This window comes from Gymnogyps californianus, chromosome 7 (assembly GCF_018139145.2).
Source record: "Gymnogyps californianus isolate 813 chromosome 7, ASM1813914v2, whole genome shotgun sequence".
NCBI lineage: Eukaryota > Metazoa > Chordata > Aves > Accipitriformes > Cathartidae > Gymnogyps > Gymnogyps californianus.
Window position 1 is genome coordinate 15,098,855 of NC_059477.1, and position 27,783 is coordinate 15,126,637.

The window sequence follows — 27,783 nt, forward strand, 5'->3', positions numbered from 1 at the left end:
TCATTTCTTATTAGAGAAGACTCCTTTTGAAGCGATTGGCCCCTCTAAGCGTGTAATACTGACTGACAGCTGGTTTCTTTTGTCCAGCACTTTCCTTTTAAATTTGGTGTATGTCCTTATCACATAGAATAGTCCTCGGCAACCCTCAGCTGCTCTTTCAGCTTTGCACGGCAGACTTGTGCTTCCTGCCTCTCACAATGCAGCCAGAGCCCCCGTCCCCCAGAGACTGAGTCCCTTTCATTTCTTTCATGGGCAAGGAAAGTCCTAGCTGACATCCAGAAACTCCCGGTAACTCAAGCAGGGGAGAAGTAGCCCGCTGGCAGCCTGTGAACGAAGGCTCTCCATCCCCAGCTGTGCCCCCCGCCATCCCTGGCCCCTGCAGCCAGACGTGGCACGTACCCATGCAGTTTTCCAGCGGGATGTCGGTGCCTAGCCGGATGTCATCGAGGGCGAGCTCTCCTGCGTGGCCGTTGCGTATAAATCCCTCAAACACAATCTGTGAGAAATTGGGACAGAAATGTCAATGCTAAGCTGGGAGGCAGAGAGTGGCTGCAAGGGCAGGAAATCTGCTCCTGGCTTTCCCTGCACACCTGCGGATGACCTGAGACTAGTCCTGCTTCCTTGCCCTGCCTCTGCCACCCCTTCCGCGGGGAAAGCTGCTCTGCAGGGACGGGTTCAGCAGAGAGATCGTTACCTGCCCTGGCAGCACTCGGCTTGCAATTTGTTCAATTAAACGCCTCTCGCATGGAATAAAGACTCAGTGAATCAATGTGCCACATCGCAGGCCAACCCCTGGCCCTTGCACAAATGATGCAAATGGCATAACACTGACTTACAGCAACAGCAGATTTGGCCCATGGTATTAACTGGGCTATGATCAGAAAAAGGAAGGGAAGGACACAAAATGCACAGCTACATTAACTGTAAAGTGCTGTTCCCATCAACATTACATAAGAAGTATTGAAATGGTAGAGGAGAAGGGTCAATTTATTCCTACTTAATCACAGGCAAAATATATTTACAAAAATAAATAGTCGTTAGCTCTAAGAACTGCTGAGTGGAGAGACTTGCATTATTTACATAATGATGCCATTATTTAGCTAACGCTGGTATATTCACGTTTAACGCACAAAGTAGTCAGCCAGTGCCCATCAGTCTTATCTCTAGGCATATTGCATTTACTGGTATTTTATTAAAATGCCAAACACACACATGCAAACTAGTCACGCAGCTCCAGTGCAAAGCTTTTGCTTTATATCTCCCTGCCTACTCTCGAGGGTCCAAATAATTTCCTAGGGCTATGTATTTCACAAACCTCCTCTCCCCATTTTAGGTGCCCCCTTTCATCTGGGGTGCCTGGGCAGCCCAGACCCATGCCTGCCTGCAAGGACACCTCCCTGAAGGGCTGGGCATCTGACTGCACAGGGAACAGAGTGTCAGAGCTGTTGGTCCCAAGCTCAGGCCATCAATCCATGTGGGAGGCAGCAGTCTGGAGGGGTCAGTGGCCTGAGAGCAGCAGCTCCCTGGGCCAGGGTTGGGGCTGGGAGCTGGCTGGAGCAAGGCTTCCTGCTGGGGTGGTCATCGAAGTGCTGCCTCAAGCCTGCAAGTACATGTCTCCTTCTGCTTTGGAGGGTGCTGGATGCTGTGCTGATGCTCATTAACAAGTGACAACAGTAGCCCTGGCTCCCTGGCAAACGGTACGCTGCCCGGAAGGGCTAACCTCGCCAAAGGCACTCCTGGAAGCAGCAGGCTCTCCGTGGGGTGCTGGCACGGCCATGCCAGAGGGGCTTAGGCGGCTGCGGCGAGCAGCACCACTCCCTCCAGCTCATCCCTTCTCTTCCACTGATCTCCTGACAGTGGGACAGGGCCTTGATCCCACAGTGCTGCACCCAGCCCTCTGATCTTGTCTAAGGTATTCAAGAAGTGGATTCGCAAACGAATCCGCATTCCCTCTTCCTTCTCCCACATCAGCACTTGCAGCCGAGGCTAGAGAAGGGCTGGTTGCTGCCTACCCTTAGGAGCTGGCTGTGCCCCCTCCCAGCTTCCCACTTCTCCTGGCTGCAGGGTTTGGGTTTGCTCCCTGGAGTTGCATGCCTGCCAGGGGGAAAAGTGCACAAAACAAAATGAAAAAAAAAAAAAGAAGGGAAAACATTTGCAAAGTGGGAGATTTGAAGAATATAAAAGGCAACAGGCTGAACAAAGGCCCAAGTCTGTGCAGAAGACAGGCACTCTCTGAATAACAAACAGTGTCATTTAGTTACTATGGTAACTCGAGAAACACAATGAAAACAGCCACATTCCCTAATGATGAATGGGCCCTGGCTCTGAAACACTGAAATAAAGATGCTGGAGATGCCTGCTTGGTCCAGCACACCTTCCCTGAGCATCTTACCCGGTACTCCATATCATAGCTCGGCAAGATGATGCGGCCTTCCCTCCACTCCTCCCCTTGGTCCTCCGTGATGACCCACAGTGCCTTGTGCTCCTGGCTGGCTTCCCGCCAGACCCGCAGCATCACCCCGTTGCTGCCCCACACCTGGTACTGGAAGACCATGCAGACAGCACTCTGGGGCAGATAGATGGCAGGGCTGATGAGCCGGGCTCGCTGGCCTTCCCTCCTTCCGCTGCTCTGCAGCTGCAGGTAATTCTTGCCATCTGTTCAAAGAGGAAAACACCACTATATTATTTTCTGTGGCCGCTTGCAACAAGTGTCTCACCTCCTGCCAGGTGGCTTTGGCAGTGCTGGGCAAGCTCTCACACCCATGCCTGCAGGAGTGGGGTCTTGCACTGGCACCCTCTGTGTGTGCAGCAAGCTGTGCCACTGCTGCGCCCTGTGCAGCCTGGGCAGGGCATTGAGGAGCACATTTACCTCACCAGCCACCACTGTCTGGTAGGAGACCGACAGCAAAACCAGGAAGTGGTAAGTTGAAGATTGACATAATTAGGAGAAGTTAAAGAGCAGTTATTGTTAGAAGAAGCGATGCCATGATAATGACATTGGCGGGGGGTGTGTGTTTATTCTGCTGGGAGCTTGCTCAGTGAACAAGCCTGAGGTGAGTTTTTCTAACCGCTGGTGCTGAAAACTCATCTTGGGATGGGGATCTCAAGCTGTGTTCATCCCGCCTCTTTTCATCCCCAGCAGTAAATACTCCACAATCAGGATCTAGCTGACAATTTTGTTCTGAGGATACGCATGACAAAACAAAAGCCTGGCTCTCAGTTTTTCTGTAATGCAGAAAAACAGCCCCTGAAGTACAGCACAGAGGAAGGACGTGGTCCCAGAGAGCGAAGTATGCACAGGTGACAACCAGATAGTTGCAAACATGAAGGTACATGAAAGGTTCATGTAAACATGAAATACATACAGCTAGGGATTCACTTGCTTTAATATTACACTTAAATTGTGCCATGCTTTTTGTCAATCCTCAGGGAGGAGATTTGGTATGTTTAATATCACAGGAGAAGTTCAAGGCTGAGACTGGAATTGGAGATACTTGAGCTGAATACCAATAGCAGCAAAAGCCCATGGATACAAATCCCTGGGCACACCTGATTTGGTCTGGAATCAGTGGTTTCCAGCCCTCTGTGATGAGAAGCCTCCTCAAGGAGTTTCCCATTTGCGGCTTAGATGCCTGAAGTTCCTTAGCACAGACTGAAAGCCAAGCATGTAGCTGATCTGATCCTTAGCTGCCCCCCCATCATGACCAATGGCAGGACAGAGTCCCTTGGGTTGCTCTGACTGCAGTGCCTCCAGTACAAGGTGACACAGACAGGCCAATGACAGATATGGCTGTATTTTGCGTTTTACTCAACAGAGGGATGAACATGCTTGCTCTTGCTACACAGTGGGCAAGTGCCACTGGTGCTTCAGGCCAGCACGTGCGAGCACTCCTGCAGCCCAGGGGGGTTACCTCTGCCCCAGGACCACACCAAAGGGTCCGTTGCTTCCTTTCCCCACATCTTAGCCTGCTGCGCTTGACGGGCAAAGCTCTGAGCAGCAGCTTGCCTCCTGCTTGCCCTGCTCCCTCTGCAGCGTCAGTGCCCACAGCAATGGCAGAAGAGCAGCGTCTGCACTGAGAATGCTTGCAAAGTGCACCCAAAACACCTCCAAAACTTCAACCAGAGAGACCTGAACTTAGAGCCCAGTTCCCAAGCATGAAAAGACAGGTCCCTGCAAGAAAACAGCAGCTGACCTCGCTGCCGCTCAGCAATCCCGTGACATCCCAGCCCAAGGGAGATGTATCAGTGGTTGCACAGCCACTGGCCCTGCCACAAGTTTGTCACTGCCAGAGAGCTGGACTGAAACCAACCACCGTGAGCTACACAGCTTTCTAAAATAAATTTAGGACAAGACAGCAGAAAGATTTGCCATCACTCTACTCCTGGGATGTATGATCAAAATATTTCAAAAGCGTATCCACTCCATACGAACTTTCACTGATTTTGCTGCATGAAGGACAAATCTGTCCCTGACCAGCCACATAAAGAAAGAGCAACATTTTCCAGCAATATTTTCCAGCACCTATGAAATGTACTTGGGCCACTTGGCGCTTTATGCCAACAAACAGTAGCAGAAAAAAAGATGAAAGCATGTTTGCCCACTCCTGCTTGAGTGAATCACTTGAAAAAGTACCATGCCGTTCTCTAATGGAGGAGTGTTCTTGTGATTTACCTTGGAGTGGTAGTGGTGGAGGAGGAGATGTGGGAGATAAACAAGTGGAGGAAGAAAAAAAAAAAGAACAAGCTGTACTCCATGCCTAAGAAGCGATAAGGCATAATAAGTCATCAAGGTCTCCTGAATTAAAATCCTCTTTTTGTAATTCACTACAAGCCTCTTCAAAGAAAAAAGCAACAACAACAAGAAAAAAGCAGCAACAACAAACAAGGTGGAAGAGCAAATCAGACTGCCATCATACAATTATCTCACAGCTGAAATGGTCTCACAGGCAAATCTTTAATAAAAGCACCAGCCAGGCTCAAGATTGATCAAACCCAGATCCTCAAAGTTCAGGACCGACCTTTGGTGCCAGTATCTAGGCAGCCTGATAGAGTGCAGGGATGCGAGCCATCCTTGGATCCACCCAAAGCCCACAGCTGACCACAGGGGACTATGTTAATTGTGCAGCTGGACACCCCCCACGATCCGCACCCCTCACTGGGATCCAGTGGTACCCAGCGTCGCTGCCTCCGCCGCTTCAGCAAAAGAGCCTGCGTGCCTCTGAGTCACATCCCTCCTGCCAGGGGATGACACCAAGCTCCTGTTTGTTCCCATTCCTATCAGGCTGTGAAATCAAAGAAACTCCTAAACTGCAGCCAAAATCAATGCCCCCCTCAACCACACAGGCTCTTTCAGAGCCATGGGAGCCCTCCCAAGCCCTGCATCTCCCGTGCTCCCTGCCCAGCACTTGCTGGGACCCACAAAGCTCTCCGGGACCTACTGGCAGTCCCAAGGGCTGTGGGGAGGCTCAGTCTTCGGGTGATGAACCCAGCTGCTCCCCTGCAAGTAGCAGTGGGTTTGGGCACCACACGCTCCCACTCCTGGTACCAGTTTCTGGAGCAGAGCGCCGAGCGCAAGCAGACATGACTTTCTGTGTCATGTGAAGATGAAATGGCTGGATCACTCTAACGGCTAGTTGGACCTTCTGAAAAGCCCCGCGAATGTGCTGAGACTGACTGAACATGGGCACTGTGGAGCTAATTGTTGGAACAGCATGTGGGAGCCCGGTGGTTCCAGTAGTCGCTCTGTTTGATACAGTAAATGGAAGCCTTTGGCACATAAAGCACCTGAAAGGCTGATTTCCCCTGCTAAAACACTTGAAGGGAGCCTTGCAACAATGAGCTGATCAATTCTTCCAGGATCAGAAATGCATTTTAATCTCTTTCCCAGAACTTTGCTTTGCAGCCTCTATTCCAGCTAACACGGCAGCTACATCCCTCACCGAACTCGCACTGGTAGTTCAAAGCACCAGCTCAAAAAAGGCAGGACAAACCTGCTCAGGCATTTTAACCTACCACTGTTTTTGCAACCGATGCTACGGCATAAATCTCGTGGAAGATTTATGGGATCATCTGGATGTAGGGGTGCCAGAGGAGCATGAACACACAACCATCCCCAGCCAGACAATGGCAGAGTTGCTTGTATGTGCACGGCAGTGAGTCCCGGATAAATCACCAGCCGGGCCCTGCAAACAAACCATCTGGCCAACGCAGTTTCCTCTTGGCGCGCCCATCCCCTCCTGCTAGCAAGCCATCTGAGAGGACATTAGGGGCAGCAGGGGATGAAGCCTCGCGGTTTGGGTCAGGCTGCAAGCACGAGCCACAGCAGCTGCCCCCTCTGCAAGGTCAGCCTGCCTGTGCTTGGGTCCTGCATGTCTCACCCCCTCTCCCAAGAAAAGCACCTTCCCTCATTGGTCTCAGCAGCACATCTGGAGGTTTTCCAGCAAAACATGTCGGGCAGGATGTACACAAACAATTACTGAGATTTCAGATTCCCTCTGCATTTCCCCCTTGCTGGATATCATTGAGTTACAGCTGCTGCTCCTATGGAGGACCCACGCTGAATTGCCTTCACTTATGTCCCTCCAAAGGTCACCGCACTCTTCTTCATTGCAGAGCTCGTTTCACGGTGTGTTTTAGTGGCAGTGCCGCAGCCCACCGTCAGCCACCTCTTGTCTGCCAAATCCCATAGGTGACATCTCTGCTCCAGGCCCTGCCTGCTGCCTGCACAGTCCCAAATGCCACCCCAACCATGCTATGTCAGGGCGAAGGGGACATCCTAGCGGGGCCTCATCCTGCCATTCTTCTGGGGCATGTGAGCTGGAGGTTGCATCAGCCCTTGCCTTTCCCAGGAACTGGATCAGAGCAGATTCCCTCATGACTGCAGAGTGCTCTGGTAGCAGGGGGATGGCAGCTGCATGAATATGCAGATTGAAATTGGATAGTTATTATATTTTTAGTTTTTTTGGCAAATCATGCAAATTCACCTCAAAAGGCTGCCACCATAATTTCAGTGACAGGCCTCTCCTCAATGACAGACTTTCATTTATGAAGGGAAATCAGTCCTCCGTAAAACTAATATTTATATTAACTAGATCACTGCGTCTGCTGGAAAATCCCCTCAATTTTGATTATGTGTTAATTAGCCTGCCAAGTCCTTGCCATTTCAGTCTCTAAATCAGTCCATGAAAAGGCATAAAACCCCACACCTGCCCAGAACCAAGCCCTCCGCCTGCTCTCTGGAGCCTTTCTAATGGACAGGCCATTACATCCTCTCTCTTAATTAAGCCTCACGTCCTCAACAGCGTGGCGCAATTGTGAGTCCTACTGCCTCCCCCGGGAGCACAGGGAGGGCACAGTGTCCCTGACAAACCAAACGCCAATTAGAACCTGACGTTTATGCTAAGTGAGCTGCTTGCCACTGCGCCGCATCCACCGCCAGCCTGGCAGGCACCCTGCATGCCCCTACATGAAAGGGTGTGCGCAGACCCACCCGCGCCCGGCATTTGTGCATGCACAATTAAAGGCATTAACTGAGCCGGTGCTTCCACCGCACAGGCTGCACATTGCAGCTTGCTCGTGTGCACGCACACTTTCCTGAATTGGGCTCTGTGACTCACAGTCTGCTAAGTCACTGCTGTGAAGCGATGGAGAGATGCACATGCTAAGATTTGAGAGACAGTGTCTTGTTTTCCAGAGAGCATTCCAGCCCGGTTTTATAGGCAGTGTGTGTCACTGGTGTTTGGGTCCAAAAAGTGACTAAGGACTCAGGCGAGCAGCGAAGAAACGGGTGAGCCTCAGAAGAATGGTTTCTTCTCCTCTGCCTCTGGCCCAGCCCAAGCAAGTGGGAGCTTTTCTGGCAATGCAGGGACAGACTGTGCCCATGCCCCTTCTCTCATGAAAGACAGTACGGGCACGAGGATGGCCACAGGCTGGCCCTCGCCCACAGCCATGGCACTCACACAGCCCAGCCAATGCTCAGCAAACCTCCCATGATCTGCGTGCCGGGGCATCCCACCTCCACCATGCTGCGGGTAGCCAAGGCACAAATGACTTTTTAGGGTTTGCTGTCATTGTGCAAACGAGGGTCAGGAGAGCTGCGTACAGCTTTGCTGAGGGGCAATCTGCACCACACATGGGGGGAGCAGAGAAAGACAGAGCCAGGTATGTGGTCTCCTTCCCACAGCGTGCAGCTGCTCACTCATTGCACAGAAGTGCTTGACTTTCACACCACCCCACATGCAAAACTCCCTCCTACATCAAAGGGGACAGGATTGACCCCAGAGGTCAAAATGTGTCCCCAAGGCACAAGCCCTGAGAGTAAATCTCATGAGAGTAAATGCAGACCCAGTTCAGTCCAGCCCTGCTCCATTAACACCATGAAAACCTTTCTGCTGGTTTGGACAGAGTAGGATCACGGCCTTCAGGCAGAAGTTCTCATGGATTGCAGGAAAAATATGAAACCTTCCCTTTTAAAGATCCCATGGGAAAAACACAGGAATGGTAAAGGGTCACCATCAGCTTAAAAACAGCCCAACATTTGTTTTTCTTAAAAAATAAGCTCTTACAAAACTTCAGAGCACCACAAACATTCCTCTGCTGGAAACGCTTTGAAACAAATAAACCTTTCCCTGCAGTGCCTGCAACCTGAATGAGCAGCATTCCTGACCCTCAAAGCCAGCGAGGCCATGGCCCACAAGAGAAGCTCTCGGTGGGTCTTTGCAGCCCAGCCCAAGAGCTATGTGGTCTGGAGAGCTGCAAGGTTAAAATCGCTTCCTTTTCTGCACGCATGTACAGCTGCCAACATCCGAACAACACGGGGTTCACAGTGCTGCCAGGGCTCTGACCCCGACACCGTGCTCACCCAAATGAAAAGCAGCACATGCTAGAGATGCAGACCCCACTGTGCTCTTCTAGGACCACAAGGTATTTACTTAATGACTGCAAGAAAAGGGGAGGCGAAAATAAATGGGCAAAACACATTGATTCCAGCTTTTCAGTGCTGGCTTATTAGCGTAGCATCACTGAGAGCAATGCAACTGCACCTACCAGCTAAGGATACGACCCAGGATCTTTACACCCTTCAGGATCAAGACCCCAGTGAAATTCAAAGACGGCGAAGAGTTGAGGTGCCTGACTTACCAACCCAGATTTATTTTCAGGTCTTAAGACCTCTATCTTGACACCAATGGCACATTGCTGTTGCGTGCAGCAGGAAGGGGGATGAAACCTCATTGAAACCTGAACTTGTTGCTCCTGAAGCTTGCTAGGTGCAGCTAAGGGGACTCTTTCTACAGATGGGAAGCATCTGAAAATCCATAGAGGGAAAAATCCTGGCAATCCCTTGTGGGGGCATGGAAAAGGGAGCAACAGTATTTTCTAGGCTTTCAAAGGGCAGGGTAACAGCTGGAACCATGCTGGATTTCTGCTGAGTTGGGCACTTTGGGTCCACTTTCACCTATGAGGTCCCCAGACATGTAATGGGAGCCTGCAGGAGAAGACGTGGAGCTAATCCATGGTGCGAAGAGCCCAAGGAACACAGGGCTAAAAAAAGAAACGCAGAGCTGCCTGAAAGAGTATCTTGGAAATAAAAATAGTGGAATGAGAGCAGTGGGTGTCTTGTCAGTCTTGAGAAGTTCTCCGCGCCAAAGATGAGGAGGAATTGCATGCAGCGCATAAAATGAAATTGGGAGATATCTGAGGAATTCAGGCCTGTCTCTCAGCAGACTTTTCTAATCAAGTGCCTCACAGAGGATATTTTACCATGGTCATTTCCTTCCCCCTCTCTCTCATGCAGACTGAGCCAGGGCTCCTCCTTTCATTATTTTTTTTTCCCTTTTAATTTTAATTTTTGTTTTGCCATTTTCAGAAGAAATAGAAACACATCCCACATGGGTCTTAAAGGCACAGCACATTTCCTTGCTACCGTGGAGCAGCCACAGCCTCTAGCCTGGGCCAGCACCTTTAAATCAGAGTAAATTGAGCTCCAGCGGCTTTGAGTTCCCGTTAGCTTTTGCCCTGCCCCTAAACCAAGCACAGCTGCTCTCCTTCACCCAACTGCTCACCCCAGGGTGGGGAATTCACAAGAAAAGACCACCCCGAACAAGGGCTTTTCATTCCTTGCTCCCTGGAGTCTGAGGATGAATTTTCTAAGTAGAAACAAAGTGCTGGAGGGAGCGTGAGGGAAAGGCAGGGGAAGAACGGGGGAGTGTGAACCAAACAATGCTTCGATTCTGTCCCCGCCGAGGGGCCGGCATCGCCTCTTTTTCATGTTTCTTGAGTTGCTTTTAAAAGCTGTGCGGGGAGGAAAAAAGCAAATAGTTGTTTCCTTTTGTGTCATGTCTTCTTAATTTCTAAGAGCAGGACCAAAGTGAGGCACAGCAGCAATGCCTTTGCATGCCGGCCCCTCCGCAACCCTGCGCTGCGTGGGCAAGGCAGCGGCATGGCCGCCGGGAGGGCGCATCCCTGCCCAACCCAGCCAGGAGGCTGATCCCATGGCAGCGCCAACAACCATCCCTCAGTCTGTGCCTGGTGTCTTCTGCTGACTTCCTCCACCACCACGGGCAAGTCACTTCAGCCCCCTGGAGCTGCTACCTCCTCGTCTTCCTCTGCCTGTACAGCCCGTGACTTGCCGGGCAGGGCCTGAGCACGTGCCCGCACCTCATCGGTGCTTCGGTGCCTGGCTCAGCACAGCACCGTAAGGGAGAGCTCTCCACGCTGGCACAAATCCAGATCACTGAACTCAGTAGGAAAACATTCCCCCGGCTGCAGCAATGAGGTTTTGCAATTCATAACTAACTAAGAAAGAGAAGAAAGGGTAGAAGAAGGGTAAAAACCAGAACTGCGTGCTGAGCTGTCTGAGGCAGCACCAGCCTCTCCCGGGCTGTGCACGCGCACACACACATGTGCACACATACAACAGAGTCTTCTAAGAAAATATGGCCAACTAATTGTAGGGAGACTCGGGGGAGAGGAAATGAAATGAAAAATTGAGTCTGAGTTATAAAAATAAGTAATTTTTATCCTACTTGCAGGAGGCTTATATTAATTAAACATTATTACAGCGAATGAGATGGGGAGGGTTATTAAGTCTCGGGCTGGCTGTAAGTGTTCTCTCCTGTTGCCTGAGGCTCCACTGAGCTCCAGATATTAATCTTCTAAAGCACTCAAATGCTGAAGAGATAAACACTTGAAATATGAAAATGTTTTTCTCCATAGCAGACACTGTGACCCTATGTCACACCAAAGAATTTGTCAGATGTCCATATAGGCTGCACTTACAGCATTACCGTGTCTCTTAGAAAAATGCCGAGCACCTCAGGAGCTGAAGAGAGAAATGATGTGTGCATTTGTGTGGGGGTGATTTGTGTGTGGAGATGTAGCAGATTCTCCTCTTCCCATATGTTTCTGGAATACATATTTTCCTCTTTAGCACTGCCTACCAGGTGTTGGCTGCACGGCTTTCCAACTGGCTGGCGGCACTGCCAATCTGGCCAGCCCCTCTGCCAGGTGGCTAACAGGTTCGCCTGAATGTTTGCATCTCAAGACTCAACCTTACTGGGGGGTGGGCGGGGAGGAGCCCACAGCATGCATGGCTCCCTGGGCGCATGGCATGCAGACACTGGAGTCACTGGGCATCAGGGCAGAGCTGAAGACAGGTGAGATCAGCCGTCTCTCCCTGGGAGAGCCTTGAGTTTCATAAGCAATGACTGACAGTGAAGAGAAGTGATGCTATGGTGATGCAGTCTACTGTTGTAAGGAAACTGGCAAATGTTCTTCATGCCACCCATGCCACAAAGTCAATGAGGGTAAGGAAAGGGCACTAGTCCCGGGGCGAGTTCCAAGATGTGAAGCTGAAGGACTTGATCTATCAACCACACTGCCAGAGGCAGGCTCCCTTCCAACCCATGCCAGCACATCTCAGTGAGGTCCTCCGTAAATTAGGCTCTGCCACGCTCATGCAAATCTTCTGCTTCCAAAGCACAGAAGAGAAAAAGAGCAAAAGTCAAACAGCAAGAAGCTGGCATATTTCAGCATTCTTAGGGCTTAGCTCATCCTTCACTTGGAGGAGGCTGAAATCCAGCTATGCAAGCCCAGAGTGCAGAACAGCTGAAGACTATAGGCAATCTGAGCAACATATGGGAGGAAGAAATGCATCTCTAACAAAAGAGGAAATGCATTCTGGGGAAAAGCATTGGGTCCTACAGAGGACATGTGGATCAGGATGTGGAACAAAGCCTGGGCTAACCTTCGCGGTCACAAGGGATTCCAAGCCCAGTGTCTGATTCAAGGCTATCTCAAGAGGATAGTTAGTGTAATTCAGTGCCAGCGGTCACAGTCCTATAAATAAGTCATGAACCATACAGCAAAGCATCTGAAAGCTTCCACAAAAGAAAACGTTCAGCTCTGCACAGCCTTCACAACTCTTGATAGCTGTGCAAGAACCAGTCATACTGTTCACACGGAGAAAGCCTCATCAGCTCCCTCTTCCCTGCTTTGGTATGGTATTAACCATCTTACCAGGCACAGTCTCAGGACTTGGTTCCGAGTTGCCAATCCAGGTGCTTGTAGGCTGAAAAGACCATGTATAACCCGTTGCCACGTCATGTGACCAACCACAGAGGTCTTCAGGGAGATCAAAGTTGCAGTTGAAGGTTGCAGGGAAATCTTATAAAAAGAAATAAAGCAAAATAAAGTTGGATTAAAAAATGACCTACCTATGAAGGGTTGCTATTAAAAAACAACCCAAAACTAAAATAGCTGGCAAGCTGTAAATACTGAAGAAAGCATGAAATCTCACTCACACTGATGCCTTTAACCTATCTCGCATTTTGTCAGCTCCAGGGATCAGCCTTAAGTTCTGCATCATCAAAATGCTCACACCACGTCCTGCGGCTAATCCACCAAACTAAGCAAATATAAAAGCAAGTACCAAATGCTTCCAGACTCTAATCAGCACCTTCTCTTCATCCCCTAGAGCGGTCAAATATTAAATGCCTTCTTAAATGTCAGGGAAGAGCGCTTCCTGAGTGCCCTGCGCTCATCAGTTCCTGCTCTGGCTCCAAAAGGAGAATCTCAAGTGCTCCAGAAACCCAGCTCCTGAGTGACAGATCTAGCCACTTGCACCAGACGGGAGCTGTCTGTCAATGTGGAGAGCTGTCACTCACCACTTCTTACCTTCTCATGGAAATGCTACCAGGGGAAACGTGGGGCCACCATGAGCTCAAGCTTTTGGATTCTGAGTGAAAGGAGCCAGACTTTATTTCTAGCTCCACTATGGACTCACCACATGGTCTTTGGGCGAGTCATTTAACTTTTCATCTGTGAATCAGGAGCAGAGCTAATTCCCCTGTGTCAACAGCTTTAAAAGCTCTATAAAGCCTTCCTGCAGAGACAGGTCGGTGAGCAGGAGGGCACATGCCAGGGGCTGCATGTAGCAGCAAGGCAGCTGCTGGCTCCTTTGGTTGGGGAGGCAGCCAAAAGGCATGGAGGCTGCAGAAATGGTCTGAGACCGTCCCAAGCACTCAGTGGACGTGCACGTCAGAGCCCAATTATAGGCTGGGTTTTTCCTGAGCAAAGAGGAAGTTTTAAATCACAGTGCCCACTAAGTGAGCGATAGCCAGAAGGAGGTGAGTGACTCAAGCGATAGGCATCAGGGGAACTTTGCTGTGAGGGGCAGAGGGCTTTCTTTACATGCTCCCACTCTGAAATAAAACAATGCAGATCATGGATCCTTTTATTCCAATCTAATCTCATACCCTGGAGAGCAGCATTGTTTCTGTTTGGCTGTCATAAATCTGATTGTCCAGAGAAACACACTCATTGTTTATGCAGTCTGAGAATGAAAATTGTTGCTAAATCTGAGGGAAGCTGATGGGGAGGCTGGTTCCACGCTCCACGGCATACTCCACTCACTCTCTTGCCCTAGACTGCACCCAGGAATCATGCTGTTGCAGAGACTATTACTGGCCTAAATTTCTTCTCGGCAGTTTCCCAAGTGCCTCAACGGTAGCAGGGTTGCACAGGCTTATCACTGAGGCAAAGCAATGAGAAGCAGGCCCTTTGAGCTACTTCTGCAACTTGCGTTTCCAGAACTGAACTATGGCAGAATCCCGATGGGAGGTGTGAAAAAGCCAATTAATGTTCTTTTTAAAATTTATTTATTTTAAAACCCATTAATTTTTTCTCTGGGACTGGAAGCTGAAGTGACAGAAGTCTTAGGAGCTATCTCAAAGGATAGCTTTTCCTCGTGAGATTTCTTGTTGAAGTCCCTGTGTAAATGCCCCAGCCCCAGTGCTGGGGCCCAGGCTCTGCTGTCATGGCCAGGGGCGTGCATCTCCAACATGCTGCACTGTACAACTAACCCTGCACAGCTCTGCCAAGCCCTCTCCCCTTAATCTGGACATTTCAAAGCTTTAGATGCTCACATTCCCTTTGCAAGGAGCAGAAGAATACGGCATCTGCTTTTACAGGTAGGGATCTGAGGCAGAGAAGATTAGTCCCTCCGCCATGTTAGTCTAAAATAACATTCAGCCTCTTCTATAGTCAGAAGAGGCAGGCAAGCGCCACAGATACCAAATCATTCCCTGTACATCTGACAGCCATCTAAGACTGGGAGGACGAACTCCTGCCTGGAGTGAGTGTTCTCCTCTCTCTGCTGCCTGCACAAGGAGCCCAGATTGTCCTCCTAAATTTTAAGCAGCTGATATTAGGGAAGATGATCCTTAACAGACAGATGTTCAGGACATCAGCCTTCTCTACATGTCGTGATTTACTCCCACAGTTGTGACTTCTGTAAAAGGAGCCCTGCATACCAGGTAGTCTGAATCTCTCCCCTGAATCACCTTCTGAATTTACGACACGCAGCCAAGGGGATCTGGAACGAAGGTGGCTCTAAGTGAGTTTCTTCAGGTCACGTAAGGAAGCTGGGAGAGCAGCTCTTCAAGTCTCGTACCCTAGGGACTGAATTAGCTGCTATCGCTTGCTCTTGCATCCTTCCTTGATAGAACTTATCAGATTTTGGCAGGTTTTGTTTGTTTTGGTTTTTTTATCTTGGCCTATCACTAATAATATTACTCTAAGCTTTCCAGGAATCAGCCCCATGTATAGGAGCTAATGGGAAGATAAGGGTATTTGCTTAGCTCTTAACCCATCATTTATTGAGATAAAGATGTGCTGCTCTGATACATACCCTCCTCTTCTCCACAGCTATCACCACAGTCGGTTGCCTCTTCATCAGTTGGGTATGGGGTGGTGGTCTCTTCGCTCTTCAAAGTAGGCACCAGTGTCTCTGCAGTGGGCTTTACATCTGAAAAAAATGGAGTAGAGATGCTATTTGCAATAGACAGTACAAAAAGCCCATGTAGGAGGAAACAAAGCAAAAAATCTTTTTCTCATGTTCTTATAATGGCAGGAAGAGAGAGAACAAGAATACCATGAAATTTCCACGTGCTACAAATGTCAGCATGGTTTGAACTTCAACTGAACTGGCTGTTTCCATATGGGAGTTCCTTTGATTTAGAGTTCCCGTTGGACAAGGCTCTCCTCTAGACATACATGCTACTTTTTCTCCTAATTTTTTAACCTACACTGGTGTTGGCAATCCGCTTAGCTGTCATTACTGGATAAGAGAGATCACAGGCAGAACGTCTTTTTCTTTCATAAAGGCATATGACACGTTAAAAAAACACGCACAACATTCCCACCAATTGTGCCAATTTATAAAACAAGTCACTCAAACCCACAAATGACGTAACCGCAAACGGACCCAGAGGATCCCCTAGTGCGCTCTGGCTTGCTGCAGAAAGCATCTGGTTTCACACTCCAGGCTCCTGACTATGCTTTCAAAGGGTCTCTGTCCAATTTCCCTCTCTCCAACATGGCCCGTGTGAAACAACCTCCAAGCAGGTGTCAGGGGAAATTTAAGCAAGAAAGGGAAGGATATTAAGATCAACAGTAAACAACATTAGGTTCCAGCAGTCTCTCCTTTTATGGGTGTGTTAACTGGAGTACAGCAGGCTTGATTCTTTCCACTTTTAAAAAGAGGCTGCTTTGCTCAGTTATGTGTGATTCTGTTTCTTTGTCAGCACCCTTCAGGATATCATTTAATAAAGCCAGAAACAGGAGGAAATGGCTAAATACATTGAATATTTTCCATAGGCTCCTTTCTGCCCTTTTATTTTCCTGTTATTAAACATGTTGCACATAAAGTCTTAGGGTTTTTTACTTTTTTTTTTCCCAGTGGCTGTCTTTTGTTCAGGATAAAATACCAAATAACCTCAAAGTCTTTTAATTTGTAAGTTCAAATTTGTTACAACCCCATAAAACTCCAAACGCAACCAAGAAGCAAATTGCAAGCAGCCAGGCACAGAAAAATGTCATAAAAAAGAAAAGGAAAAAAAAAAGCAGCAGGTGAAGGCAACATATCAAAAGCTGCAAGTTATTTAGAGGTGGTACATTTTTTTAGGTTGTTGTTCTTGTATATTGAGATTTATAGCTGAAATGTGACAATGTGGAAGGACCTTGAAAGCCAAGTCCCATACGGGACACAGATGCTGAGCGGATGTAAATCAACAGTGTTGCATTGCCCTGGACAAGCTGCAGAAATATATCTTGAAAAATCAGTTACCATGGTAGAGCCACAACATGATGGTTACAAGAGATAATGAAAATAGCAGGGAGGACAACGTGATGTGTGAAATGGAAAGTGAAAAAGAGAGGTCTTGCTTGCTCGCTCGCTTTCTCTCTCTCTTGCTTGCTTTCTGCGAGTGTCTGTGCAACTGGTGGTAACTGCTGATCAAAATGCAAAGTCACTGAGCAATTGAAACCAGATGTTTGGAACTTCAAAGGAGAGAAAAGCAGCTGCAAGTGAACATTCATCAATCTCCTCTCTTCAGAGGAAAAATTTTGGCAGGTCTTTGAAAGAAGCCAATTGCTGACTGCCTGCTTCCCAATTTTTGAGTTACTAGCCAACTAGTTTGTGAGCCCAGTTGCTGTTAAGTTACCTGTTTGACTCAGTAATTAAGATGCTCGTTGCTGATAAGAAATAGAAACAGCTGGGCAGGGTACATATGGGCTTAGGCCTTCACCTGAAAATATTTTCAATCAGCTTGTTTTAATCCATCTCTTAATCTTGTTCCCAAGCAAGTGCAATTGCCTGGGTTTTCACAGCTGGTTCTGTAACATGCCTGGGTCCTCCCAGCAAAGGAGGGCTGTATCTTGGCACTGTCAAGGACTGCTGCATGTAGCCAGCCTGGATTTAGCATGCAGATAATGCCATGGGCTATCTTTGCTCCCCAGGTTGCATCAGGGAGATAAATGCTTTTTATAACATGGTGAATCCACAAGATTACAAGCCCTGCTCTGATTACAAAGCTGAATGCCTGTAGATCAATAAAGCTACGAATATTTATGACTTGGCAGTTGAGTTTTAAACATTACAATGTGCAAATGATTAGACAGCCACACAGGGAAATGACCATAAAGCACCCTGCCTGGAAAAAACATGGGCTGTTGCTGCTGATACTGAAACTGAGTGTGGACATAGCTGTAAAAGAAAATTTGGACCAAAAATAGCACAAGAAGTTGAGAATGCCAAACCCCTCTTATTCTCTAATTTGGAGGAGTGCAATGGAGGGGCTGACATGTACATGGTCGGAGGTCTTGTGCGACTGCCTCCCTTTGCGGCAGTGATGCAGCGCTGTGATGCACCAGCCAGCAATGGTCTGCAGAGATCTGGCAGCTGGAGACTCCCAGGAGCTGCAGGAAGCAGCAATGTGGGAGCTGCCCGACCACTTCTGCACAGAGCCTCAGCTCCTGCTGCCTGCATGAAAGCCACGGCGCCTGCTTCTCCTAAAACATCCCAAAGATGTTGTAAGATTTAAATTAAGATCTAATCTTGATTTAAAGTTTAGATCATTTACAATGGATTCCCAGTCCAGGAGGAGATTTGCTATTGACTTCAAAGGTGACAAATGATCATTATTAATTGTGTGTACGTGTGTTGTGTGATTTGCTGTTAAGTGTTTGGAATGCATCTCACAGCACATCACAGGAGGAAAGGGTAGTAAAGACTCCACAAAAGGGTGGAAAAAAGCTCTGTGTCTTTTAAGCTTCCTAGAATGGGAATTCTTACAAGAAAATGCCTTCTACAGATGTGTTTATAAAATGGAAATCATACCTCTTTATCACTGACATCTGGACACCAGATTCAGATTTAAGCAGATTATTAAAAAATAAAATAGATTAAAAAACAGGACAACTAGCCCCTGGCACTGAAAAGCTAGCATCAGACCCAATGAGCTGTTGGATGCATTTTTGGCTTTTGAGGATGAAACTATCGAGCAATCAATCACCATTGAGCCTCAGAGGGTCAGGGGCACGACCTCTACTGATCCCAGTGAGTTAGACAGTTTTCACCTCTGTATTAAAAACAATGGTGGCTGCAAGGCATACCACTTGTGAAAAACAGGTGGGCAAAAGTGAACAAACTTCCCTGGTCTTAGGGATGTTGTAGAGATGTTGCAGAGTTAAATCCCCAACCTTGTCTGCAAAAGGATTTCCACATGGGGTTCAATGAGAGAGGGACAGTTGTCTTTACAGCAAAGCCATATTGTGGCAGTTCGAGATACCTGTACTAGTCACTGCACCCCTCTTCTGCACCTCTGCTTCTCTTGCTACTTTCTGTCTTATCCATTTGGATTAAAAAGCCCAAATGTTTTCTAACACAGAGACTAGAAAAGCCTGCACAACATCCAGATAAAAGATCTGAAAGGAAGGACAAGGGAGTTGGGGACAAATCCCGCATGGGGCTCTGTGTGAAAGCTTGGACTGGGGTCCAAACATTGCTGCTACATCCTGCATCAAGGCCAGTTCTTTTTCAGGTGGAAGTAAAAAGATGGGGTCAGGCCACACTGCAGGTCCTGCCTTCACGGCTGCAGTCTCCCCGCCACGGCATGGCCCTGAGGTGCGACAGCAGGGAGAGAAATAACCTTACACTTGCATCTTGCTGGTTTAGTGCCTGCTGTGACCCCGACGGAGCCAGTGGGCAGAGGCGCAGGGGCTCCTACCTGTCCAGTCGCAGCCCAGCACCTCCAGGCGCATTCCTATTCCTGCTGGGGACCACCTCTCTGGGTGCACTCGGACGTACTGGGCAGGAACAGGGTCAAACCTCCGGACTTCAGGGATATCATAGTGGATGTTGCCTTCAAAAAGCTACAGAGAGAGAGAGAGAGAGAGAGAGAGAGAGAGAGAGAGAGAGAGAAGGCAAGTGATGTGTGCATCCCACATGCTCTCCACCAGACTTGATAATTTGGGTCTGGCAGGGCGCAGCCACAGTTTGAAACAGTTTAACTGTCCGACTCTGGGCCATCGAGTCCAGCTGAGCAGAAATTGGGCTGTTCCTCCTCAGTTTCAAGAGGACCAGACAGGCCGTTTCTAAGAAAATTGCACAATCTCTCTTGGCCTCTGCTTAATATCCAGGGGTCAGATTCTGATCCAAGCCACGCAGGGGAAGCCTGGGGAATATCCACTAACTTCACATATAAATAAGATCAGATTTGTCCTTTGGCAAATACAAAAGCTACTGCATGTTCTAGGATAGTGTAAACGCTCAGTTTTCCTCATAGTCCAAGTACTGCTGCTTTTCAGCTTATGTGCACAAACTCAAGTCTGTATGGAATAAACAGAGCGGTATAGATAGCATCAGACCTTCTAAGACTCATTTGTAGGATCAGGAAAAATTAAAACTTAACCAAATTTTCAGACGCAGATGAGTTTGCATAAAAACAGAACAGGCAGTAGCAAAGAATTCATTTATTCCTCAAGCCCCCTGCCACTCCCATACTGCTAAGCAGAAAGATTATGGGGAACTGCAATGATATGGGAAAAACACAGGGAATTTCAGGGTCACACCAGTGTGGCAAAAGCGACTTCAGATATAGCAAATTTCCCAAAGAGAAGTTGTGATTCATCTTCCTCTTCCAGAGGTACAAGCCACAACAGCAACACCTTTCCCCTTAAAATACTTAATTAGTTTGTGTCAAACATAATCGAACACATCATCTTGTGGGCTCTGACCTGCAGGAACTGGGAGGAACAGAAGGTGATGTCCGCATCCCCAGGCCTGGTCCACAATAAGAAATGAAGGGAAATTGCCATCCCTGGGGCAAGGTGGAATCTACAGCCTCTAGTACAGCTTAGGAGCAGAACCAGGGAGCACAACCTGGGATTTCATGGTGACAACCCAAACTCCCAAGGTCTCTGTGGGGAGAGAAGCTAATTTCCCAAGACCCCATCAGGCAGACTGAAGATAGCCAGAAACATCTCATTTTGTACCTGCTCCAGGCAATGCCTACCTTGGCTTGCATTGTTTTGGGGTCCTGGATGAAGTCCCAGTCCTTTCCATTCATGCTGTAGGCCACCTTAAACTTCTTCACGAAGGAGCGGGACTCGGTAGTGGTCATGCTGTCCCCTCCGCGAGCCCCCTGGATAATGACGCCTTTGATATTCTTCGGGACGCCAAGGTCTACCTGCAGCCACTCCTCCCCAGGCTGGGCTTGGGGGATGCGGGGAAACCAGCCCGAGCGGCTGCTCACCAGGCGGGCCATGCTGGGAGACCAGTCGTAGCCTCTGATGGAAGAGGCTGAGATCTGCGAGTCAGGGATGAGGCCGGAAAGCATTCCCAGCAAGTTGGAGCAGGGCGAGTCTGCAGGGAAGGAAAGGGCATGAACAGCCGGGGCGGTTCAAGGGAGCGCTCGTGGTTTTCCCCGCAGGTTTAAGCTCTGGGCACTAAACCAGCACCAGCACTGGGTGCTTCCCCCTTGCCTCCAGGGCCTGGGTGCCTGTCCCCACAAGTGCACCCGTTGGGATGGGTGTCTCTATGCTGCTCACAGTGTCACCGTTCCCACCCCAAGCAGCCATGACAGCTGCGGGGGACAGGCTGTCAGAGGGACTGAGAGGAGGGCTGAGGCCGAGGGGAGGAGGGGACCCTCACCGGTGATGCGGCAGCCATACAGCTCCAGCCTCAGGGCGATGCCATTGTGCCAGCTCTGGGGACGGATGCGCACGAAGCGTGTGAGTACCGGGCTGTGGATCTTGTTGAGAACCACCTCCGTGGCATCCTCGTTGGCCTGAAATGTCTGCAACAGAGAGGGGGCACAAATATGGTTACGTCCTCTTCAGGCAGAAAGAAATAACCAGATCAGCAGTCGAAATAATCTCAGCAGGGAAAACTGAGGAGAGGCTTTCTGGCCCAGGCCAGCCTCCGGCCAGGGCAAGCATCCAGGGGCAGGCAGGGAGAGCTGAGCTGCTGGCAGGACAGCATAGTGGATGGACTTGCCCATCAGGCAGGAGACCCAGGAGCTTGCTGCCCCACTGCCTCTCATGGCACCCCAAGGCACCTCGGACTATCAAGCCACAGCTGCTTCGAGCTTGCCCCCAAACCTAGAGCCACTCCAGCGCAAAAGGCCAGATGTCCCCGAATGCTGCGTGAGATCTTGCCTCCCCTCCGCAGGTAAACGGGCTGACATCCTGACACGTCCTCGCACCGAGCTCCACCAGGAAACATTTTGTGCAAGCAGCGGCATGAGCCAGCAGGATGCCACCTCTGCCTGGGGTGACAAGCTTGCTGTCCCAGCCAGCCCCTCACCCCTGCCTCTCCCACGCACATGCAGCCCGTCACACAGAGACAGCTTTTTGGGAGAGTTTATGATCCAACATGATATGAAAAGGCTGCTGCCTTACCAGATGGCCATAATCAATAACTACCAGATGGACGCTAGATCCATCCCTCCTGCCCATTATTTTAATAGGCTGGACAAAAACTTGTGTTTCTGTTTCAGGCTGTGGAGCCATAGCGGGGAAGAAAAGGGGGGAAAAAGAGGAAATACCCAACCTGAGGGTAATTTTCAACTCTTTCTCTGACCCCAGCATAAAGCACTAAAGCTCACAGACCAAGGCTGCAGACATTGCCGACTTTCCCTTCAAGCACGCAGGCTCTCAGGACAGGGCTAGAGCATCCTCCAATCTCAGCCAGGAGCCACTTCCGCACTGAGATGTTAACTGGGCTCTTCTGCAGGCTCCTACCCTGCGTATGCTGTGCTAAGCACAGGAGCTCCTGCTAAGTTTATCTCAGAGCGAAGCAGGAGAGTGTAATCTCTGGCACTGATCTCCTTCTGTTGGAGGCAAGAGTCAAACAATTCAACTGCAGATCCCTGTGATCCGGGACAGAAAAAGGGGTGAGGCTGTATCCTGGCCTCTCACCTTGAACAGCGGTTAAGAAGCATTTTATAAGCCTCCCACTGCTCTTGGCCTGCAGACGGCACATGTTACTATGCTTCTCCCAGGATCCAGCACACCAGGGCACACAGAAGGTGTTTGCAGAGAGCGACAGCGGCTGTTCGCAGCACCACAACCAGCTCTGGGCTGCCCCTGTGCATCACCGTCCAGCCCGGGACACCGGCACTCCTGCCAAGGCAGGGAGCAGCCACCCCACAGAGGGCCTTGGTTGCAAATCTGGCTGGTAATTGGGATTTGGGGTTGATGTGAACTTGCGCAGAAATGCTAATCTGGAGAATATATATCATGCTGCTACCGTTTAGCAACACAGCATGGTTTATGTGGTTTTAATATCCTATTTTATCCTGTCTGACCCCACTTCCCATCCTTTTCCTTGCTCAGCAGACACCAAATACCCTTTTTTCCAGCAGGAGGGCTATAAGAAGAGTGGTTACTGTGAAGCACTCTCCAGGCATGCGTGTGTGTGTGTGTGTCTTGTAAACCTGTGGGAACACACACACACACAGGCTGAAAGGATACATTTCCACACCACAGCAAAGCTTCCAGCTTTATGTCAACACAGAAGCTGACACACAACACCTTACCTCTGAACCTAACACCGGAGGACAGGAAATGTTTATCTGAGCCGGTGCAACTATTTTAGCACGAGGAGCAGCACGTCAGGTCAGCCCAAAGGTCCCTCTGTCCCAGGGGGTGGCTCCTGATGGTGGCCCCAGCAGATGCTCAGGGGCAGCAAGCCCGGGGGGAGTCTTCTCCTGGCAATCTCTCTTCACTTCCCACAATCAGCAGTTTGAAGACTCCATGAGCCAAAGGTTGCATATGGACCAGCATGTTTAACAGTCACTGACGAGGTTTGCTGCTCTTTTTAGTTTAACATATTTCCAGTTTTGTTCTTTTTTAGCTCACTTCGCACATACGAGCATCAGGGGCCAGAATCCAAATTTACACCAGCGTAATTTGTTGCTGACTTCTGCAAAGTCAAGCTTGACAGAAAGCAGAAGCAGGACTGAGCCCAAAAACTTTATCACTACCACATGCATTGCTGAAAGCATCTCTTACACGACCTTAGTCCCAATCACCTGCTCCCAAGGAGAGCAACCTCAATTCTGCTTTAGATTTGGGGCCCAGTAATTTCCTCAGACTAGATCAGATGATTCAACAAGCTACATAACTCTGAATCGGGGCCTTGACACTCTGGGCTGCCAGTTTATGAAGGCAGAAACAGCAACTGACTTCCAGATCTAGTATCAACTGTGTTGACAGGATCTGCCCCAGTGAACCTTGTTTCTGAAAAGCCCCAACTGATCGTAGCAAGTCATTGCTTCGCACCCCATTCAGCATAACAGAAAGGGGCCATTTTCAGAGGGCAGGTGCTTAGTGCTGTTAGAGAAGCGGGGTCCTCCCACGTGCCTGGCCTTTCAGCCTCCTTCCCAAGTGGAAATGCATCGTGAGCCTGCAGGTCCCGACGCTGCTGACCAGGGTCTGACCCCGAGCGTATGGTTTCTCCGCACTGAAAATGCTGACCCCAGAGCCTGAGCGCAATGTGGAGAGAGTCCCATTGACTTGAACAGGCTCTACATCCTGCCTCAAATTAGCACTCACGGCATGGGAAGAACTAGCAGGAAAATGTGTGAAAGTAGGAGTGCCAAGAAAGCAAAGATTTCTTTCCCCTTACCAAAATAGAACATTGCTATTCCTCCCATCCTATCTGCTTCCCATCCCACTCAGCACATATTTTGAGCCAAGTCTTCGAATGGTGTAAATCAACATATCGCCATCGAAGTATAAGAAGTCACAGTAATTTACACCAGCAGAAAAAAAAAAATCTGGCTGTGATCTAGGGAGATAGATACACACTCAGCAGAGAGCACACGTGCGCACGCGCATGCACACGCGCTGAAGGGTGACGGAGCCAGAAGACAAATGGGAAAACCATTAACAAATTAAAAGCACCTTCCAAGAAGCAGTCAAGGGAACTCATTTTCACTGCTGCATCAAAAACCTGCCCATCCCCTCCCCATATACTTTATGTTTACTTCCGTTTTAGTCCAGTCGGCAGGTCTACATGTAGAATTAAATTGACAATCAATGAGAGCTGACCTGATTAATTAATTTGCTGCAGAAAGCAAGTGGTGGGAGATGATGTCTAGGCTAGAGGAGGATTGGGCAAGTTTTCTGTGTGCACACACATGCAAGCTCCACACCAACACTTACAAGTTGTATTTCTGACATGTTGGAACCGCCACGGGGTGGTGGTGGGATTTCTGAAGCTGCATTAGTTCCAGTGGGTACAGGAACTGCGCCAACAGCGGTTTGGAGTGAAGGGAGTGAAGGACAGGGAGACAAAAAGCACCGTGAAGTCAAAGAGGCAGTGAGTCAGGGAGGAGGCATGAGCTAACCTCTCTCCCGCTTCATTTATTGTGCTGCTTGGCCACTATGCAATTTCTTGGGGAGCTAAAGAAAGCAGCTGGGGGAGGCAGAGGAGAAGGCCAAGGATGGCAGCAGCCCTGCGTTCATCCGTATGTATGTGTCTCTCTGGACCCACTAGATTTACTGCAGGATTATGTTACTCCCGTGGAGACATAGCCCTGGAACAGAGCATGCTAACAGGATTAGAGCTTCAGGATTTAGACAGAGAAGCATGAAGGAGAAAAGTAGGGGAGATTATTTTCCTTGTCAGATAGGGAAGGCATAAAATGGGGCATGTTAGATGGTGGGAGGATTCTGGCTCGAGTGAAGGGTGGATAGTTCTGGATTTATTAAATCCAGGAACAAGGAGGCAAAAGAAAAATGATACTTGGCAACACTCAACGAAGCACAGCCGTCTGGGCCAGGCACACTGTGCTGGGCTGGGCTTGCCAGCGCCGTGTCTTTGAGAGGCTCCACTCAGATCTGGGAGTCACCAGGGACACGAGGAGTGGTGCTCTGTTAGCCTGCAAAGGAGATATCAGGCCCAGAAGTACAAAGCTGCAGCCTTGCTAGGAAAGCCAGGGCTGAAATCCTCCCCTGGTACTGCACCAAGGGTGAATGCATGGGGCTGCCTTTCCCAAAGCCTGACATCTTTGTCCTGCCTGCAAAAGCAGCAGAAGCAGGCTGGGACCTGGGGATGCTTCTGGGCAAACCCTCTGCACCATGATGTCTCTGTGCAGAAGCACTTGTGGCCTTCTGGCTGATCATGCAAGCTTTTCCTGAGTTTTCCAGACAAAGAAGCCACAGGACTGAAAGCTTTTCTCTCCCTCCCCAGGTGAATGAACACAGGAGACCTCATTAAGAACTGAAAGGACAGAGGAATGCTCCTAAGGGAAGGCACAAGGGTCTCCAAAGAGTCATCCTCAATACCCCCTGCCAGCACCAAACACCTCTGATGTCCCCAGCTCCATGCACAGCTGAGATATTCGGCTCTTTGCAGCAATTCAACCTGCCTTCTTGCATTCACCTGAAATACCACCCAGGAAGGTTAGCTGATAACAAGCACGAAGCTGTCAAAATGAGTAGGAAATGGAAAATGCACATCAGCTGGATCTTGCTGCCATTTCTCATCCATTGACTTCTACAGGTTCTCAAAGCAAATGTTTCAGTTGCATCCTCCCATTTTACACACAGGGCAATGGAGGCAGCGAGAGCACCCATCACAGTCCCAACCCACGCCGAATCCTGAAACCCATCTCGTCCCCCAGTCCCTCACCACACTAGATCATCCCCGTGAGCTGATCTCCGCAGTTATTAAGACGGAGCAGCTCAGACCACACGGAAGCTGGAACCCGAGACCCTACAAAGAAGGAAGTGGATCAGAATGGATAAGCACTTTGTTTTCCGATAAAATTGTCATAGTTGAATCTGTCCGAAGAAAATGGCCCAACCCAAAAGGTCAAATCCTGCACGGTGAAGAAAATGGCCAAAAACAAAAGGTCAAATCCTGCCAGGTGCTCTCTTCCTTCCTTGGGTTCAAGAATGAGTTGTTGTTTTCCAAAGACATTTGCAAACTGCTAGATAAGATAGTATCTCAGAGGCACACCAGGGTCGGTGTCTGGAAGATAACCTCTGGGGCCATCGACCCCGGATGACACAGAGGGGGATGCAACAGGGAGGGCAAGAGCCAGAGCAGCCTTGCTGGGGCAGGGGTTGTTTGGCCCTGTCCCATGGGGACGTGCTGGTGGGTAGTAAGGGGTGAGTGTGGGGCAACATGTGGTGGTGGCCGCTCTCCTCCCCGTCTCCTCTCTCAGGGGACACACAGGAAGACAGGTCTGCACCTTCAGCCAGGTCACTGGGTTAGCCTCTCCCCCGGGTCCCATGCCTCGGGGAAGGACGGAGCATCACCCCCTGGACAGGGGGAAGTCTGGGGTGTGCTGGACTGGGCTTTGTGGGGAGCAGGCTGCCAGGCAGGGGGAAAGCCTGGCAGGGATGGGGCGGGAAGGAGAAGGTGTGAGCGTGGGGCTCCTCTCCTGCTGGCTGCAGACCTGCCGCTGCCTTCCCACTGCCTCCCCACCCCAGAAACGCAGCAGCACTCGGCACGGAAACAGCCCAGCCAGCCCCATCTGCTGTGAGCACGTATTAGTCTTGTTTTCCTCTGCTTCATCCTGCCTTTCCTGTTTCCCTCGCCGTGAGTGCCAGCAGCTGGGGACTCAAGGTGAGCCATCACGTTTTGCAGGGAAACACCCTGGCCCCACTCTCCTCCGAAACACCAGAGGGAGGGGAAGTGGTGGGTGAAAGAGAGGAGGTCAGAGCTCCCCATCCTCTGCAGAGAGCATCATCCCTGCCCCACCCCTCCTGCACTCGCTGGTTTTCTCTTGCTTTAGTTCCCTGATGAAGATGTAAATGCTAGCTGACCCGCCTATAACATGGCAGAGCTTTGCTTTTGGCCCACACAGCCAGCAGAAATTCAGAGCAGTGTTTGATACACCCCATATGCCTATGTGTGCATGTGCATATATATATATATGTATGTGTGTGTATATATATATGTATGTGTATATATATACGTATATATCTGCATGTATATAGAGGAATAGAGAGTCCCTGTCTGTCCACCCCCTCCCCTCCCTCCCCGCTCTTCATGGCACCAAATCAAGCTGCGGCAGACTTGACAAATCTATTTGGCATGGTTCACTCCACCGTTGCAGCCTGAACCGTGCGGAGCACCACACTGACGCAGGGAGGAATCTGCACCTTGAATACAGACATCTGGGAGCTTGCCTAATGCAGGAATGGTGGGCATTAATGTGGGCAGGGAATGCGGGGCCAGAGCCCCCCAGCACCAGGCCCGTGAGCAAGGGGCTTTGCCCTGGCCTCAATGCGGCTCGGCAGCTGGCGGCCAGTCGTTCGGCGGGGAGGGAAAGCAGTCACCCGGATGCAAGGGGTAGGCGAGCCACCAAAAAGCAATTACTTATCCTCCAGCCTTGGGAGGTGTCTGCTAAATTGAGGCGAGAACATGGGAACGAAGCGAGACTGGAATAAAGGAGTAAAAAAGCAGAGGTTTGAGTTTTCCTCTTT

General features: G+C 49.7%; 1 protein-coding gene across 6 annotated transcripts in view; it reads right to left on the reverse strand.

The window, feature by feature from the left end:
- Positions 1-27,783, reverse strand: part of NRP2 (neuropilin 2) — a 90,808-nt gene that overhangs the window by 22,962 nt on the left and 40,063 nt on the right. For all 6 annotated transcript variants that reach the window (XM_050899893.1, XM_050899890.1, XM_050899892.1 and 3 more), the window contains exons 8-14: positions 20,990-21,134; positions 20,352-20,701; positions 19,065-19,209; positions 15,188-15,304; positions 12,517-12,663; positions 2,393-2,655; positions 400-496 (exon numbers count right to left, since the gene is read on the reverse strand). In XM_050899893.1, the coding sequence (XP_050755850.1) occupies positions 400-496; positions 2,393-2,655; positions 12,517-12,663; positions 15,188-15,304; positions 19,065-19,209; positions 20,352-20,701; positions 20,990-21,134 (1,264 nt within the window). The remainder of the gene's footprint in view (positions 1-399; positions 497-2,392; positions 2,656-12,516; positions 12,664-15,187; positions 15,305-19,064; positions 19,210-20,351; positions 20,702-20,989; positions 21,135-27,783) is intronic.